The 17,916-nt window shown below is 51.9% G+C and overlaps 4 protein-coding genes across 4 annotated transcripts; 2 read left to right on the top strand and 2 right to left on the bottom strand.

The window, feature by feature from the left end:
- Positions 1-1,182: 1,182 nt before the first annotated feature.
- M438DRAFT_360481 (uncharacterized protein) lies at positions 1,183-2,258 on the top strand (the record flags this gene model as incomplete). Its single annotated transcript, XM_029907435.1, has 2 exons — positions 1,183-1,490; positions 1,667-2,258. The coding sequence occupies 2 exons, from the start codon at positions 1,183-1,185 to the stop codon at positions 2,256-2,258; spliced, it is 900 nt and encodes a 299-aa protein (XP_029754661.1).
- Positions 2,259-2,730: 472 nt separating this feature from the next.
- On the bottom strand, positions 2,731-8,116 carry M438DRAFT_410206 (uncharacterized protein; the record flags this gene model as incomplete). Its single annotated transcript, XM_029910075.1, has 2 exons — positions 2,731-7,620; positions 7,669-8,116. The coding sequence occupies 2 exons, from the start codon at positions 8,114-8,116 to the stop codon at positions 2,798-2,800; spliced, it is 5,271 nt and encodes a 1,756-aa protein (XP_029754660.1). The 3' UTR covers positions 2,731-2,797.
- Positions 8,117-10,939: 2,823 nt separating this feature from the next.
- M438DRAFT_285653 (TRP-domain-containing protein) lies at positions 10,940-13,096 on the bottom strand (the record flags this gene model as incomplete). Its single annotated transcript, XM_029901546.1, has 2 exons — positions 10,940-12,777; positions 12,829-13,096. 2 exons carry the CDS (start codon positions 13,094-13,096, stop codon positions 10,940-10,942), a joined length of 2,106 nt encoding a protein of 701 aa, XP_029754659.1.
- Positions 13,097-15,223: 2,127 nt separating this feature from the next.
- Positions 15,224-17,794, top strand: M438DRAFT_307896 (DEAD-domain-containing protein). Its single transcript, XM_029902317.1, has 3 exons — positions 15,224-16,166; positions 16,223-17,205; positions 17,261-17,794. Exons 1-3 carry the CDS (start codon positions 15,566-15,568, stop codon positions 17,501-17,503), a joined length of 1,827 nt encoding a protein of 608 aa, XP_029754658.1. The 5' UTR covers positions 15,224-15,565; the 3' UTR covers positions 17,504-17,794.
- The last annotated feature ends 122 nt before the right edge of the window (positions 17,795-17,916 follow it).

The following is a 17,916-nucleotide window of genomic DNA, read 5'->3' as shown; positions in this document are numbered from 1 at the left end:
GCTATCTCTGATCGCAATCATCTGCCCTCCAGAGAAGAGGGCTGATCGCAATATCGCTAGGTCCTTCGACGCCCAATAGAGGCATTTTAAGGTTGGCGTCTCTTGGTCGGTTCAGACTCTCTTTACAGCCAGGGGCAGTTTCTTGGTCGGAGGGCCGGTCTTGCGAATGAGACGGCACTTCACGAGCAGCTTTCGACTTCGAAACAGTAATGTTGAGCTTCTCGATATTGGGCGGCGAGCGGGGGGCGAGGCTGTTATAGATCGGGACGAGACGGGTGAGATCGATGTGGGTGGTTTCCAGCGGACTATTTCGTGGTCTTCAATATCGTTAGCATTGAATCAATGACAGAGAGGCTCCATGAAAGCTGTACATGTTAGGCGATCTCGTGAATACTGGATTTCCTTGTCCTTCCGATTCATTTCTTCCAGTACTGAGCGCGACCTTTGTCTACGCAGCGTCATCTCTGACGAGCGAACCATCATCTTTCACCGAGCTCGAAGGATCCAGTTCCGTATCCTGCATTGCGCGTCAACCCAACTGATTTCATCCTTTACGATACTTGCCTTGAAATAGTAAAGCAGAGGCAAACACCGCCTCAAGCGACGAAAGGTGGTTGGTCGAAAGCTCTGCGCCTGAGATTCTCCTATTGCGACTTTCGACATCCGCCTTTTGTTCTCACGCACCCCTCCGTGAACAAAGTTCTCTTCAACATCAAGAGATCTCTGCGATCCTCGCTCAAACCATAACTTCGCACACTCTCCTGCGACTCATCTCAAAAACTTCCTCGCCTTTACTCTACAAGACCACGAGGAGATGGCTCATTTGTTCCCCTTAGGCCAGCCGAATCGCCGATCTGGTAGGTCGATTGCATCGAATTCCTTTTGGACCGAGCTAATACAGTCTACAGGTGGTGGTATCTTCACATTCCTCAGAGCGCACAATCGTTCGCCGCCTATCTCTTCCATCCCACGATCCACCTCAGTACAGCAGCGACACAGAATTCAAGACATCCTACCAAACTCGATACGCATGTATATGTTATTAAACGACAGGCTGCTCGCACGGTCTCAAGAACCTGCGCCTATCCGTAAGAGACTACATCAGAGCCCCGATGATGAGACGAGTCGACTGCCCATCCGGCGTACATCCTGGAACTCCCTTCTGAGTTGATGAACATCATCATGTCCTTGATTATCGATGACCTCAAGGCGCTTTCAAGCACGAGAGCCACTTGTGGATTGTTGAAACAGATCACACAACATGATTTCTGTCGAATCCACATCACCGAGATGAAGAATCTTTCCACCACCAAGGCCCTTGAGAGACTTCTCTGGACCTCGCTACAGCCCTCCTTAGCTCCTTGGATCCGCTCCAACACCGTAGACTTCCATAACAAGCATCTTTTGTTGTCGAACGTTCTCGAAGCAACCGATGTTCCGGGAATCGTCGACTTCCATATCAAAGATGACGCGCCACTAATCTCGCCCTGGTAAACCTCAAACACTCTGGTAACGACGTCTACATCAAGATCATGGTTTCGAAGAAGCCAAGCGACATGCACTCTTCCGTCAACATTATAACCTACGTGGTCCTCTGCTACATCCTTTTACGCTCTGAACCGGAGCTCCACTTCCCTTGTCGCAACGTCGTACTGGAGTTTCACAGTCCCCCTTACCTAGAGTGGACCATCTGGAAAATCAATCATGAGGATATGAGTGAGAGGCACAAGCTCATCTGGGACCAGATGCTAACATCCAAAGCTGTCGACGAGATACTCATCAAATTCGTACAACGCGAGGGGGTAGAGCAGTCGCCCCTTCCACATACCATCGCAATCACACGCTCTGAACATGGCCTCCACGTGCGCTTTCAAAACATTCACGAAAAGCGCATTAGTGTTATCGGCCACATGAATATCTTCCACAGACTCTATTCGCTCGAGATGGAGGACTGCTCCATCTGTGACTACGATCTGGAGCCCATGCTTACCAATCCGAACCTCGAGAATCTCCGCCTTCACGATATTGACCTATCTCCTTATACGGGCAACTACCGGGCGCACCTACCATATCGTTGGCCAAAGATGCTCGGGCTCGTTGCTAGTACCACCGATCTCCAGTCATGCCAGATCTCTGGTCTGGCTGACTGGGACAATGCATTGTTTCTGTCGGAGTTTTGGGAGGCTGAGACCAAGGATGGCAAGACCGTGAGCGAAGCTCTTCTGCAGCGAATCAAGATCAGACGTCCTTGGTGTTGATATAGATAGGTAGACAGAGGCAGCCAAGGAGGAGCAGTCACTTTCAATAGGAAAAGATGGCTACGAAAAGACAGAAAGATTTTCGCAATCTGATAGATGTCCAGTGAAGTTGTGCATACATCCTGCTCTCTTCGGACCAATCGACCAATCTGAATTCAGTTGTGTATGTTCACCGTGATATCACTGATCGCTCTGTCCACTGAGATGCATAATCTTGTTCAGACAAATCATGTCAGGAACTCAGGGATGGGTTTTCTTTGCACCTCTCGATCGATCCCAGTGTCATCTTGCCTTTCCATGGCAATGTAGTGACAGTCTGCTGTTCAGGAGATGAATAGCATCTTTACAATTACTCGTAACATCCATCGCCCCATAACATTCGTTCCGAACAGATCCTTGTGCATCTTGGAAACACGATTTGACATCTTCACAAGCGCTGCGCGAAACATAGACAAGAAAACAAATTTGATATGACGTTCCAAAGATACAGATATCATAACACACGTTGGTAGTTTCTCCCATATCTCAACACACTACATTCAAAGCTTCTTGAACACACTCTTCAAGCTCCCAAATAATCCCTTCGGCTTCTCTTCTTTCCTGCTCTCCCTATGAGAACGCCGTCTTCGTTCTTCTGGTCGTCTCGAGGGCTCTGGTTGTTCGCGGGTATATACCTCTTCTCCTGCATCTTCTACCTCAGTTCTCCTCCGCTCTGTGCCTATCTCCTCGGTTCTGTACCTCCGGACCTTTGGCTCCCGTGGCTCGCGTGGCTGTGGCTGTGAGCTTGGCTGGGGTTGTGGCGACTGCTCTCTGATCTGCTCATCACGGTGCGAGGACGAGTGTTTCCTAGCCCGAGGGCGCTCATCCCTGTGTCGCCGATGAGACTCCGATACCCTATCCCCATGCCTTCTTCTATGCCTTCGAGCCGCACGTTCGGGTTCTGTATTCCTGCTAGATTCCACTTTAGCTTCTTCATGTCTCAAACGTGCCGACTCTGACTCTCTTTCCTCCCTCTCACGTTTCCTTCTCTCTTCTTTTTTCGCTGCGGCGGCTTCTGCTTGGTGCAGGAAGGCTAGTTTGGCTTCTTGTTCGCGCAACTTACGGGCTCGGTCGGCGATTTCTGCGCGTTGTTCCGCTTCGGCGATTTTGCGGCGGGTTTCTTTTTCGCGGGCGGCGAGGTCGTCTGCTTGGCGTTTGAGGTCGTCGATGTTGCTGGGTTGGCGGGAATGTTTTGAGCCGGAAGACCTCATGCCTAAAAAGTTGGTGGGAGGAGTTGTCTTTATAGTGGTGCGACGAGTAATCTCGACTGGAGCTTCTGGATCGTCTGTGGGGCGAGATACATCTTTGACCTTGGTGCGTGTGCTGTGGACCGATCTTCTCTTATCCTTCGGTGGGGAGGCACGGGAGGGTTGCTTTGAGGTGCTTGAAGAGGCTACTGGCTCATGGGCTGAGGCCTTTGAAGGGTGGATGGATGCTGGGCCGGCTGGTGGTCCGCGATTTGACGCTCTTGAAGTTGGATAAGGAATGGATCCCGATGGCGCAGCTGACTTTGGAGGAAGGGCTCCGGACATCTCTGCTACGAATGGATGTTCAGTATACACAGATCCCAATTGTGGTTCACCCATCGGTTGGCCTCTTTCGGATATAGAGTCTTGTGGTCCGAAGTTTTCTTCTTCCCTTGCAGCAAAGCCATGGCTGGGTGCAGAAGGTCCTGGTTCTGCAGCTTCTGGTGCATCTTCTGCAGCTCCTGCTATAGATGGCAATCTTGGACTAGGTTCCTCGTCAGGTTCAAGCGACTTCTCAACAACAGGCTCAGTAGGTACCGGATCCTGGTCCTGATGATCTCCGTGGTCGGAAAGACTTGGCGCAGTTCGTTCTTCGAGTAACGCTTTGGCTGAACTGCTTTGCACATCTTCGACCAGCACTTGCAGAGAGGGCTTGTTGGAGATGGTTCCTCCTTCTTCCTGACCCACTGTCCCTTCTGTTGAGGACGCGGCATTGTTGGCTTCTTCGGGGTCTTCGACCGTGGTCTCGGCGGGTGCTTCTGGTATATAGTCGGTTGTGGTTTGGGCAACTTCCTCAGGTGGTTTGTCTCCAGCAGAGACCTCGAGGTCGTTTATAACGGATTGCTCCGTGATGGTTTCACATGGCACAGTGCCCGTGTGGTCGTCAGCGACTGGTTCGCTGGCTTCCTTGTGGAGAGCATGATGCTCAACAGCAGGTTCTGGCATGACAGGCTCCTCGATGGCATCAGCAGCGAGCTTGTCAGCAGCAGGCTCTTCCACTGCTGCGTCTGTGACAGGCTCTCGGACTTCAGCAGCAGCAGGTTCTTCGATCACAGCTTGATCCACAGCGGGGTCTTGAGCGGCTGGCTCGTCGGCAGCAGGTTGACTTGTGCCTTCCGAAGTCGTGGCATCATGTTCTGTTAGCAGTTGTTCAGGTGCACCAGCCTCAGCCACTACAACTGCTTCTTGTTCTGTTGGAGCCTGCTCTTCGGTCGCACCAGTATCTTCTCCGCTCTCTTGTTCTGCGACTGTGACCTCAGGCGGATGATCCGTGTTGGAGGAAGAGTTTGTTTCCGATTCTTGTGTTGCGTGTGCTGAGAGCGCATCTTGATCGGCGGGCGGTATATCGACGGCAGCATCCGGCGTCTCTATAGGTGAGACAGGAGTTGCGTCTTCCCGATCGTTAGGCGTTGCAGCGAGAGGCTCAGATTGGTCAGACGCTTCAACCTTTTCTGCTTCTGGTTTTACAGTGCTGCTGTCGAGGACTGACACCGGGTCTTCTTCGACTGAATTCGGCACGTCTGCCGCCCCCATCTCAATCGCATCGGCTGCCTGCGGGGCTGGGAATTCCTCAGCCTCCTCTCCGTCTATAGGCTCGGTGGTGGATTCGCCACTCATGTTTTGTTGCTCTTCCCCTCCATCTTCGTCTTCGCCGCCAGACTCGCCCTCGGCTTCCGAAAGCTGACTATCAGGAGGCATTGGGGCCTCGGGCAAAATCTCAACATCCGTGTCGATGCCTTCTTCGACTTCCGGATGAATTATAACAACCAAGGCACCATCGTGGGCGTCGTCTGTATTTGGTTCAGCATCCGTTATAACATGCGCCAGCACTGGCACCTCGGGATCGGCCTGATCACCGGCAGAGGATTCCTTGATCATCTCTACCATCACTATCTCTGCCTCGCTCTCCAGAACTGGTTCCGTGAAAGTCACAAACTCAGTCGACTCCCCCAGATCTGCTGCGGACTCAGCAACAAGTTCTGGCTTCTCAGCGGCAGGCTCAACAGAAATTGCCGTTGTATCGTCAGAGCCCGAGGAATCTTCCATGGCTATACTATCTACCGTTTTCTCCACAGCTGAGTCAACGACGTCAAGCTCGGTGGTTTCAGCAGGCACTGTCTCTTCAGAAGTTTCAGCGAGACCCTCTTCTATGGTCGCTGGGCTGTCGCCGATCATAGCTTCTTGGACAGATGCACATGGCTCATCAACTATACTTTCGGAGTCGTCTGCGGGAGGAGGTATGGCCGGCGACATGGTCTCAACAGCATCTCCATCGATAGCATCCTTTGCCACTGTCTCGTCGGTGGTTGCGTCAGCTAGGGCCAGGTCCTCGACAGGCGGTTCGGCGCTCACCGCTACTTCTTGAACGGCTTCTGGCAACTCGACGGCTATACTATCTGCTTGCTCTACCATGGCGTTGGACTCCTCAGAAGGTGATGTGGAGATGGGCTCTGCGGCAGGCTCAGGATCTGATGAACATGATGATAAGGACTCGGCAACAGTGTCTTGGTCTTGATGCCCTGCTGCTTCTTCCTCGGGGAAAGCAGCTATACTCTCGACTTCAGCAGCGGTTTCTTCGATGTTCTGATCTTCGTCCACGACATCGATAATCTGCATCTCTTCGACTCCGGCGACCTCTATAATACTCTCAGCCGGCGGTGGTGATGGTGCAGGCGGTGGCACATCGATGGCAGCATCCTCTGGAACAGCGACAACCAATGGCGGCGGCGGAGGAGAATCCTCGAACACTTTCATAGCTTTCTCGACGACCTTCCCTCGAGACTTCTTCACCTTGCCTTTGCTCTTTGCGGCAGTCCTGGGTTTGCCTTCTTTGAGAGGAATGATCTCGACTGGCTTGACTTCTTTCGGCTTCTCTGGTTGTCGAGATTTACTGGATTTACTGGAATTCTTCTTGCTGCTGACTTTGGAAGGTTTCATGGGCTCGGCGATGGTGACATGAGGAGCTGGAGGTGGAGGAGGTGGAACGTCGATGATGGCGTCTGGATTGGAAGGAGGGACATCCACGATCACAACTGTGTTGTCAGATATTGTCTCCTCGCCACCGACATGGATGACTATGGTTGCAGGCTCTTCTCGTAAGTCGGTGTTGTCGATAACTTGAACTGCCTCGACAGGCTGATTCTCGATTTCTGTGGCAGGAGGTCGCTGTTCGACTGCCTCAATGGTGGGTTCATCCACGGCGACACTATCTGGCTCGGGCGCTGGAGTGACATCGCTCTGCGGCTCTGGCTCTGAGATTGTCTCGGCATCCTGATCAGCGGGCGATGGCTCGGCAGATGGAGGGACTTCTTCTGCGGTGTCCTTGTCAGGACTGTCCACAGGGGGAAGGTCTTTTGTGGAAGAGTCTTGAGATGGAGAGTCCTCGGAAGGTGGTGTCTCCTTAGGAGGGTCATCTACCGTAAGTGTGTCACCAGCCGGTTCCGGAGCCTCAGCAGCATCCTCTATGATATCTGCTCCAGGAACTGCCTCGTCTTCAGAATCTGCTTTCCCAGTCGCCTCAATTGTCGCTACTGTATCCGCTGTCGGGGTTTCGTCGTTTGGTAGCACAGCAGCAACGGCTGGCTCCTCAGAAGCTTGCTCCTCTGCCAAGGCATGAACAACCTCTATATTTTCCTCCGAAGCCTGAGCATCCGCATCCGCATTCTCTGAGCTGACAGGATCTTCTACCGCAGGCCCAGATTCGAGAGCTTCTTCTTCCGCCGGAGCTGGCGCAGCAGAATCTTGGGAAGCTTCGGGCACCGGGTCTAGCTCTGGTGATGTGGTCGCGGAAATGGCTGCTTCTCCCTCTGAAGAGGGAGCGACTGGGGGTTCCTCAGCGACAGCAGGCTGAGTGTCCGCTTGTATAGGTCCGGAAGGCGGGTCTTCTGATGGCGGTTCAGGGATAGGTTCCTCTTTCGCTGGTTCGGCGGCAGTTTCTTCTGCGACTGGTGTAGCAGAGTCCTCGGGTGAAGGCTCAGCAGGAGGTATATTATTCGTCTTTTCCGTCGGCTCATCTGTGACAATGTGCTGGGTTCCTGCTTTCTCGGCATCTATACTTTCCTCCGCCTTTGTACCAGCTAACCCTCGTTAGTCACTCATCCACCAGATTGGACCTGACGACTTACCATCAGCATCAACATCTTCCACCGCTATCCCGTCGTCCCCACCCTCGGCCTCTCCTTCTCCCTCGTCCTCGCTCTCCTCATTTTCCTCCTCATCCTCTCCAGTCAAAGAATACACCGGAGCCTTGCCCCAAATATTATAGCTATAATGTCTCGGATCAATCGTATACTGCGGCTGTGGCGCCGATGGCCAAGCAGAACTCGGTCTAAACTGTACTTGCCCTTGTCCTCCTTGCACTCCTCCACCTCCAAGACTCGGTGGTGCCCATTGCTGTCTAGGCACAGCAGGATACTGATACACCTGTTGAGGTTGCGGTACAGGCGCTGGATATTGGTATGGTTGAGGACGAGAAGCGGTAGGTTGATGAGCACGTGGTTGAGAAAAATTGGCTACGTTTATGCCTTTGAGGTTATGGCGGGCCAAGATAGATTGGAGGTCGTTGTTGGACATAGTGGGTGTTGGTTAGGTGAAGTTCACATTGAATGGATTTTCGCCAGCAGGGGAAAGCTGATTCCAGTTATATACTCGCGTCGGACGGATGGCGAGGGTGTATATAAAAAATGGCTTTTCGACGCTGGGCTGTTGGCTTGGTCCTTATCTTCGACGAACATGTGAGCCAGTATCCTTGGGCAGACAGGTCGTCGTACGAGTATGACCGGAGTGTTGTGATGGCAGATCCGCGATCTATCTTATTCCCCTCGATCGGAAACGGATTAGTTATCAACCCAGACAAGTAGTTCTGAATTTGAAGTCGCCAGCACACTGCAGTAAGTCCCCTAGCCTATAATCAGTAAAGCATATATAAAAGCGTAGAAGCAAAAAAGAACAAATCTTCCAAGGGCCAAGGGGTCAAAGCTATTAATATCAACCCTACCTACCCGCAAACTTACCTCTGCATACTCGACGACCCGACGGGACAGATCGAATATGCTTGCTGCTGTTTTCGGTATACTCACCTGCATGACACGTCAGGATGTGCTTCCCCAGTTTTTATTGCTCGCGAGCTGCCACGTCGAGGAAAATAGAGCACATGCATGAACCCCCGTCTGTCGTGATACGACAAACCACTTGCAAGGCTACACGTCAAATCCGAAGCAAATACTTGAAGTCAAGAGAGAACCAATTTGTACATCTCTGCTGATTTTAGTGTCGCTTGCAGAGGCCAGCTAGAGCAAAGAGCAAGCACAGGACTCGTGGAACCATGGGAGCCCGAGCGAAGAGCCGCTTTCCGTGGTTGCATGGTTAGGTACATGCACCTCAGGCGTCAATTGGTAACATGGCCGATTCGCTTGACAGAGCCTCGATAGTGATACCGAACACCTCAACTCATATGATTGCATCGTTCTAGACGTGGCATATTGCTGCTCAGTAACACTGCGACGAATTGTGTTCGTGGCAGGCTCTCAGACGCGACCAGCAATCGCAAAGTGCCCGGGCAGTCGTGGGGTGTCGTGATAGGTCGGGCGTCGATGGAACGCATCACGATTGCTTCAAACAGATGTCGAGTAGCACAGTCAATACTCCAGCGAGTCCAGGCTTTTTCCTGTCCCTCGATCAAACACGCCTTCCTCTCGTCCAAGTACCATCAAGGTCAAGAACGGAAGGAAAAAAAAAAAGAAAGACGCGTCGTATTTTCCCATGTCCGTTCTCGACGCGACAAACATCTTCCCCAAATCGTGACAAAGACACATCTTCGTACGCTTTCATCCTAGCGCCGTACCTCTAACAATCAATCAATCAGTCACCGCAGCTATCCAATGGTAAAAGCTGTGGAAGCAATTGGGCATCAACACCTGCAAAATACGTGACGATTTTCCCCAAGCCTATCCGTAGGTGCAGGTGCAGGTGCATATTTAATGCAAATGCAAATGCACACACACGCCCAAAATATGCCGAAATGCACACGGAACGGCGCGGCAACGAGATATCCCGTCCCTCGTGTTGCCATCATGCCTTCCTTCCCCATCTGTTGACAATGCGAGCACGGCATTGATGGCAACGAAAGCCCTGACCCGCGGGCACGAAGCTTGGGCCTCATGCCAGGGTGATAGTTTCAGCAAGCATTTCTGCAATCGATGGCGAGGTTTAGCCGCCACGAAGGGATATCTAGATATCTGAAATGGCAGTATAGTTAGGAACATTTATGAGCTTGAGGAATCAGAAGGGTACAGCGATAGAACTTTATTTGAAGGCGTGAGAGGTGATTTTTATGTTTCGAGAGTGCTTGTTCAGAAAGCCGTGTACAAATCGCGGCAACCGACACCTGCCTTTTAGACTGCAATGCAGTATCACAGAAAAAGGTAGGAAATAAACACATAGCCATGATCAAGACAGCAAAGGAACACCACAGCAGAATAGCCAAAACATCACTAGAAGAAGAAAATGCTATACACGATCCTATCCTCGACATCCCATCCTCACCACGCGAAGCCTTGCCACCTGCCACCACCTAAATCTCAACATCCACAACTCGAACACAACACCGACAAAACCCCATCGTCAATAATGATGGAATACTGAAAAGACGGTAGACTCAAGCTCGTATCAGATCGACTTCTTCCGCTCTCGAAAAAGCGTGCAAGACATTACAGCGTTCCATTATATTGACAATTGGGCAAAAATAGTGTCCGTCACCGCACTGCAGATCTTTGAAACGGGCGTGTGTGCGGACAACTCTCAACCACACACCACGAAAACTCAGAAAGAGGTCGCGGTTTGGCACTTTGGCTCTCTCTCCCATCTTGCCCATTTGTGCACTCCACACATCGAGTACTCGCATCTGATGAGATAATTTGGAATAAACATAATCTGGTATTTTTGGAGTCGCTCCGAGAGCAGACTTCAAGACTGAGATAATAGATAGGATAGAGAAAAGATGATGACAAAGGGAGCTCTTTTTCTCCCCCTCGAACAGCAAACACAGAAACGCCACTTTCCTCAAGGGTATTCACAACCCTGATGGTATCCTGCCCCCATTTGAATAAAACCCAAGGAAAGAAGAAAGAACAAGAAATCGCACAGGTCAAGCCTGGATGCTGAAGAAGATAGAAGAAGTGGTGCCAGATGCACTTTGCAGTGTCATCGGACCGCTTCTTTCAGGTGGAGGATTTGAGTCTTTGGAAAATGGTTGTGTTGATACAATGTTCGACTTTCTTTTCCATGAAAGCCGCCTGCAACAGGATTTGGGAAGACAGAAGATATGATGAGCAATGGAAATAAAGAGGTTAAAAAGAGAAAAGTCATGACCCGCAATAATTCAATGTACTGCTGCCTTTATTCATAGCCGGCGCCGCGTTGCCACGGGCTCGCTCTGCCTGTTGGTTGTTGTGGTGAGCGTGCCGGACTCGGGCTGTGGTGGCTGCGAACATCAGGCGTCGAGAAACCATGCTTCTCATCGAGATACATGGGAGGGTTGTGCCTTGGCAGACCATCGTTGGCAGGGAAGCTCGAGATGCTAGGGTCGTGAGGAGAACGAGGAATCTCGCCGTATCTACCGGCCATGGAGGAGCTGTTGCCGCCGACGCGAGGCTCGGAGGTGGAACTACCAGACCAGCCGTCCTCATCGTCTTCAATGCGAGCACCCTTCCATCCGCCCTTGCCTTCACCACGAGCAGTAGCACCCAGTGCGTCGAGCTCAGTGTTGAGTTGAGTCTGCGACTTGATGAAGGAGCCACGGTCGTCGCGCATGGGCTGGTATCTGGTGTCGGGGTTCTTTGAGAAGATGGCGAATGCCGAAGCAACAAGGATGGAAATGAGAAGACCAAGAGAGAAAATGGCGTTGAAGACAAAGAAGAGAATGCCCATAACACCATTGACCAGACCAGGGAGGGAGAAGATGCCGGTGAAGAAGAGCAGGAAGATGGAGTTGAGGAAGTTGAAGAAGCAGATGGCAATGTTGAAAGCGTTGGTCTTCTTGTCCATGTATGGGGTGAGAACACAGACAATAATGAAGAAGACGCCCTCAATGATGAGGAAAGCGATAGCCTGGAGAGTACCGCTTCCTTGGCCGAGGGCGACGAACATACCCTTGAGAAGGAGGTAGCCCAACACGGGGACGATGAAGTAGTAGGCAGTGGCCTTGAACTGGACGTAAAGGAAGCCCCACTTGTTAAGCGAGACGGGGTCGGAGTAGAGGATGTAAGCGGGGTTCTTGTGCATCGAGACTGAGCGACGAGCAAGACGGATAACCTTGGAAGAAGCCCAGGCGAGTATGCCGATCATGGTGAAGACGGTGAAGACAGCAAGAACGACCTCAGCAGCCGAATCACGCTTGGTGAATTCCCAGAAGCAGAGGACGACCATTTGAGGGAAACCGATAAGAACCAGACGGAAGAGGATACCCTTGAGAACGGTGGTCCAGCCATTACGGAAGTCCTGGAATTTGTCGCCCTTCATCTTACCCATCTTGACGAGGCCTTCGCAGATGAACTTGAAGATCACAACGCCGAGAACGACAAAAACGACGAAAATGAGGAGGAAGATGTAACCAGTCAGGAAGATGTTGGTCAACTCAATCTTGGAGCGGAAGCCGACACGTTCGATACCACGAAGAATGACAGTCTTGGTCGAGGCGTCGGTGGCTTCGGCTCTGGGAAGAAGCTGGTGAAGCTTCATGGCGCCACGAGCGAGAAGACGCTCAGCAACGTGGACGGAACGCTTCTGGACTTCAATTGACTCGGTCGACAACTCAGACATGACAGTGCTGGGAGTGCCTCCAGTAGAGCGCTGGTACCAGGTAGCGATGTCTTGAATAAAGCCGACGCGAATGATACCCATGCTCCACTGGAAGTTCTGAGTCCATGAGGCGACAATTGGCGGAAGAGGGACGGCAGTCATACCGACAAGAGACTGAGCCTGGAAGTAACCGAAGAGGGCAAGAGTGTTGGCGGCGACATGGGCAGCAGTGTTGGAGTGTCCAAGACCGGATGTTATCGCAGAGGTGAACAGAGCAAGGCCGGCGATGACGGCGACAGTCCATGAGACAGCCTTCTGGTCGACAGTCTTGCCGTTTGTAAGTTCGGCTTGCACGCAGGCAGTGGCTCTACCAGTGTCGGTGCTGTTGACGTAAACTTGTACCTTGGCGTCAAGGTCAGGAACAGTGTAAGCGATACCTGGAGTATGTTAGTTGACGAGTCGAGTTAGACATTTGCGAGGCTTCATACCAGGAATCTGGCTGACTGAGTCGGCGGGCAGCACAATGTTGGAGTCGAGATCGATCTGACCCTCGTTCATGGGGCAGAGACCGGCCCATCCTTCCTCACAGGGGTCGAGTGTTTTCTTAAAGATGGACAAGCCATAAGCGCTGACGACCAAGTCGATAGTGACGTTGCCGGTGACGGTGGTGACACCGACGACATTGAAGGTAAGAGTGCGATTGTCGGGGGTGAAGGCGACGTTGAACAGACTGGCTGAGAAGTTGGAGTTTGACATGCAAGTGCTGAGCGACGACGACGAGATTACGCGCTCACTGTTGATGCCAGAAGCCTGGATCGTAGGGATGAGAGCAGCGAAGAGGGCTATTAGGAAGCCTAGGGGCGACCGTGAAGGACGCATGGTGGGCGAACAATAGAAAATACCAATTAATAAATGCTCCGGGCGGTGCTAGTGCTGGAGGAGCAGATGAAGCTGTTGTTGATGCCTGCAGTCGAGGTGGAGGATGTCGCAATTCAAAGCGGCGAGGGCGAGAGCGAGAACGAGCGGGGAGGCGACAAGACGTGCGTGTGTGTCGGTGTGTGATGGCAAAAAGGTGGTTGGAATGTAAATGCGGACGGCAGGGCTCTTTGGCCTTGAACCTTGGTAAAACCGGGACGGCGTGGAAAGTCAAGTCTTGACGTCTGGTAGACCGAGCGAGTGACGGTGTGAATCGTGTGATGGGAAAAGGGCTGGAGGGAAGGCGCGCGCGGGGGCTGGAAATGGGGAAAATGGAAGGGCAAGAGTTGGAGAAGTAGGAAAGAACTGGGAAGTGATGCGTTGCAGTGCAGCGGCGACGGGCGGTTCGTGATGGATGGGCAACGATCCGTCGGAGCAGGAGCAGAGGAATCCTCGCAGAAGGGCGAGAAACACGACACTCAACACTGCCAAAAGGCCGTCGAAAGCGGAAGACGTGCGTGACCGTCCGAACAAGCGCAGATTAGCGCCAAAGCCACGCCAGCTGATGTCAACGAGCCAAAGATCTTTCCTTTTTCCGTCTGCAACGAATGACTCTGCCAGCAAATCACAAATCAATTCCCTGCTGCAACAAGGCGACACCAGAAACGAAACTGTGGAAGGAGTGGATGGGTTTTCTCTTTGTTGTATCAGCCTGTGGCCTGCGTCGAGTGATGTTTTACACAGATGGCCCAGCGCTAAGGGGGCTGTGCAGCTTGTTTTCACGCAATTATCCCACACGACTCTTCTCGTTCCCTTCAGGGGTCTTGTCCTGAGACGACGCTCCAATCCACTCTTCCCGTTTGGCGATCAGTGCGCCACCAGACTGCTGTTTATTACGCGGCACCGAGAAGCTGGGGAAACCATGTGAAACGCTGCTGGGCCCTGCGCTGATGCTGCTCTTCGTCCATCGCAATACCTCTCTCCTCATCGCCTTGCACTCAAGCATGGATACGGCCTTGTACGCACAGAGATTCAGTTCACCGCAGAGTTTCAGCCATAGTCACTCGACATCCGCAGCACGCCGGTTCGTAAAGCCACCGCATCATTCGAGAACCTGATTGTTAAACAAACCCCGTGCGTCCTCAAAATAGACAACGGGCTTGCAGTCCCGGGAACGGCCATTGTACAGCGACAGCACTGCTTAAAAGTCTCCTTGAGCTCTCCTTCATTGTAAGATTTCCTTTCCCCTTTGCAATCCAGTTCGACCGTTGCTTCACCTGTCCGACATGACAACATCATTTCCCGTCATTCTCTCGAACATGACCGAAAGATCAACAGCGGAGTTGTCGCGTCGTATCTCGATCTGGGCCGCCAAGCTCCATAATACGGATTGGGATCTCCTTGGCCGGCCTCAGCGTATTTGCATACGGATGCCAACATGTAGCTGCGCCGACCTTGGTATAGGAACGGAATGAATACAAAGGTCTTGGATGATTGGCACGCATCTTGCATTCATTTGTCCGAGGTGAGTGGTAAGCGGTGTTGCTTCAACAGCAGCATCTGCTTGTACCGAACAAGGCGTGCCGAAGTAGGTTCGCGATGATGCCGAGCTGCCTTATCCCTCGTCGCAGTACGCGGCCTCACGTAAGACTATATACAACTATCGAAGGCTGGTAAGTGTCTGCTATTGATGTTGCGCAGGCGACATGAAAGCGTTTGTTGTCGCGGCCTGAATCTAAGGTAATCTACCCAGCAACGGGCAGTTTGCCGTTGGACCACAAGAACAAAATTGCCAACTGCTTCCAGGAGAGAGTCTTTCGCACGACGTCTAGACACGAGTATCACCATGCAGTGATGTTGGAAAAGGAGGAAGAATGATTGTTGCAAGCGAGAATCGTATGTCAGAACAAATCCTTTCATTCCGTGATTCTTCGTGTTCGGAGATTGACAAAGCGGTACTCGGCTTCGAGTGGAGAGAGGGGTTCGGTGTGGGCCTACATTCACATACGCTGTTATACGATGGAATGTGAAGGTTTGTGATATGTGTCCAGGCGATACAGCACGAGTCGTCATATCCAGCCAATCTACCTGCGACGGATACTGTATGATTGATAGCTGATCAAGATGTGAAGGGTCCTAGGCTCTGATGGAGGACAAAACCTCATCACGTGCAGATAAGATAATCTAGCCTTGGCATGGTGAGCGCGATAACCTTAATTTTTTTGTTCGAAGATCTGCCAGCCAAACTCTGCTGGCCGTCGACTTTTTGCTCGCGTTACCATTTGACTGTAATCAACCCACGCGCACAACATGTCGAATCCGGATCTCGCATCGAAGAAGAGAAAGAGAAAGCACGGTGCTGCCAAACCTGCCGATGCGCCTGCCCCCGTCGTCGCCGAAGAGGAAGTCGCCGCCGCCCCGTTTGCTGAAGTGAAGCCGCGCAAGAAGAGCAAGACTGCCGAAGCAAGAGCAAAGGATGTGGAGAAGGAGGAGGAAGTGAACGAGAAGCTGCGCGAGGTTGCCGCAGAGTCAACAGTCGCAGAAGTCAGCGCGGATGCGGCCGCTGAAGTCTCGGACGAGGAAGAGGCAGACGAGGCCATGGAGGATGCAGAGCAGGATTTGCAGGATATTGGCGAGCCCTCAGACTTGCCCTCAGCGCTTGGAGTCTCGCTTCCCGGACAGGATGCTCTGCCCGAAAAGTTCACCGACATCAACCTCTCGGACAAGACACTCAAGGCGCTCCAGGACATGAAGTTTGAGAACATGACCGAGATTCAAGCAAGAGGTATCCCTCCTCTTCTCGCCGGAAAGGATGTTCTGGGAGCTGCAAAGACTGGTTCAGGAAAGACTCTGGCCTTCTTGATCCCCGCCATCGAGATGCTGCACTCGCTCAAGTTCAAGCCCAGAAACGGTAAGCATGCGCCTGTCATTTTGATCTCCGGAAATCGTACTGATATGCTCTCACAGGAACCGGTGTTATTGTCGTCTCTCCCACCCGTGAACTCGCCCTCCAAATCTTCGGTGTCGCCCGTGAACTCATGGCTCACCACTCGCAAACTTTCGGTATCGTCATTGGAGGTGCCAACCGCCGCGCCGAGGCCGAGAAGCTGGTCAAGGGTGTCAACCTGCTCATCGCTACTCCCGGACGTCTCCTCGATCACTTGCAAAACACACAGGGCTTTGTCTACAAGAACATCAAGGCTTTGATTATCGATGAAGCCGACCGTATTCTCGAAGTCGGTTTCGAAGATGAAATGCGCCAGATCATCAAGATTCTGCCCAAGGACGAGAGACAGACTATGCTCTTCTCTGCCACACAAACAACAAAGGTCGAGGATCTTGCAAGAATTTCGCTGCGACCTGGACCTCTCTACATCAACGTCGACCACAGGAAAGAGCACAGTACCGTCGAGGGTCTGGAGCAGGGCTTCATCGTCTGCCAACCCGACATGCGTTTCCGCCTGCTATTCACTTTCCTGAAGAAGCACCCCAAGAAGAAGATCATCGTCTTCTTCTCGTCGTGTAACTGTGTCAAGTACTACGCCGAACTCCTCAACTACATCGATCTGCCCGTTCTGGACTTGCACGGCAAGCAAAAGCAACAGAAGCGTACAAACACTTTCTTCGAATTCTGCAACGCCAAGCAGGGAACTTTGATCTGTACCGATGTTGCTGCCCGTGGTCTCGATATTCCCGCAGTCGACTGGATTGTTCAGTTCGACCCTCCGGATGACCCAAGAGACTACATTCACCGTGTCGGTCGTACTGCCAGAGGCGCCAACACCAAGGGTAAGAGTCTGATGTTCTTGCAACCCAACGAGGTCGGTTTCTTGAAGCACCTCGAGGAGGCTCGTGTGCCTTTGACCGAGTTCGAGATGCCCGAGAAGAAGGTTCTCAACATTCAGAGCCAGCTGGAGATGTTGATTGGCAAGAACTACTACTTGAACAAGGTAAGATCGCTTAACTCACCACCCGATATATGCAATGCTAACAAATGCTTCACAGTCGGCAAAGGATGGTTACCGCTCATATCTCCAAGCCTACGCTTCCCACTCTCTGCGCTCAGTCTTCAACGTCAACGAATTGGATCTGGTCAAGGTGGCCAAGAGCTTCGGCTTCAACACACCGCCGCGCGTGGACATGCAGCTCGGCTCTAGCATGAAGATGGACAAGAAGCAAGGTGCTCGTCGCGCATACGGCAGTCAACCAAGACAAGGTGGAAACTACAAGCGCCAACGCCAGGATTAAAGCGTATCTGAATATTCTCGAGAGAAGAGAATATGTTTTCTGTGTTGCATTTTCTACATACGACTTTTTTTTTTTATGGTAGCGGGCGTTTGAAAAGTGTGCTTGTACAAGTTTAATCAATCTTGTTCATTTTTCTGGAAGCTTTTCTCGATCGTTCGTCGCTTGGTGACGTTGTCACCGAATTTGTTGCTAACCAGCGGACGATTGGAATGCTTTGCGAAGGAGGCAACGAACGAATGGGTCCATGTGTATAATTTCGCACCATGCATTGACTTTTTGGATGTATCGAGGCTCATCTAATGGAATGTTCTTTTTAATATAGGATAGAAGAGCCCTAAATAAGGTGATTCTAGCTTTTAGAAGAATTGAGACAGGGTGACGAGTTCGGCAAGTTGCGGCCAAGGCTGCGGAGA

The sequence above is a fragment of the Aureobasidium pullulans genome (genome assembly GCF_000721785.1).
Source record: "Aureobasidium pullulans EXF-150 unplaced genomic scaffold scaffold_50, whole genome shotgun sequence".
NCBI classification, from domain to species: Eukaryota; Fungi; Ascomycota; class Dothideomycetes; order Dothideales; family Saccotheciaceae; genus Aureobasidium; species Aureobasidium pullulans.
This window is presented reverse-complemented; position numbering and strand designations above follow the sequence as displayed.

What these genes read in the sequence shown, in the direction of transcription:
- M438DRAFT_307896 (XM_029902317.1), top strand. Translation starts at nt 15,566, where the DNA reads ATGTCGAATCCGGATCTCGCATCGAAGAAGAGAAAGAGAAAGCACGGT. An exon ending in CAAGTTCAAGCCCAGAAACG is followed by an intron (nt 16,167 to 16,222) that starts GTAAGCATGCGC and finishes ATGCTCTCACAG; the next exon opens with GAACCGGTGTTATTGTCGTC. An exon ending in AGAACTACTACTTGAACAAG is followed by an intron (nt 17,206 to 17,260) that starts GTAAGATCGCTT and finishes AATGCTTCACAG; the next exon opens with TCGGCAAAGGATGGTTACCG.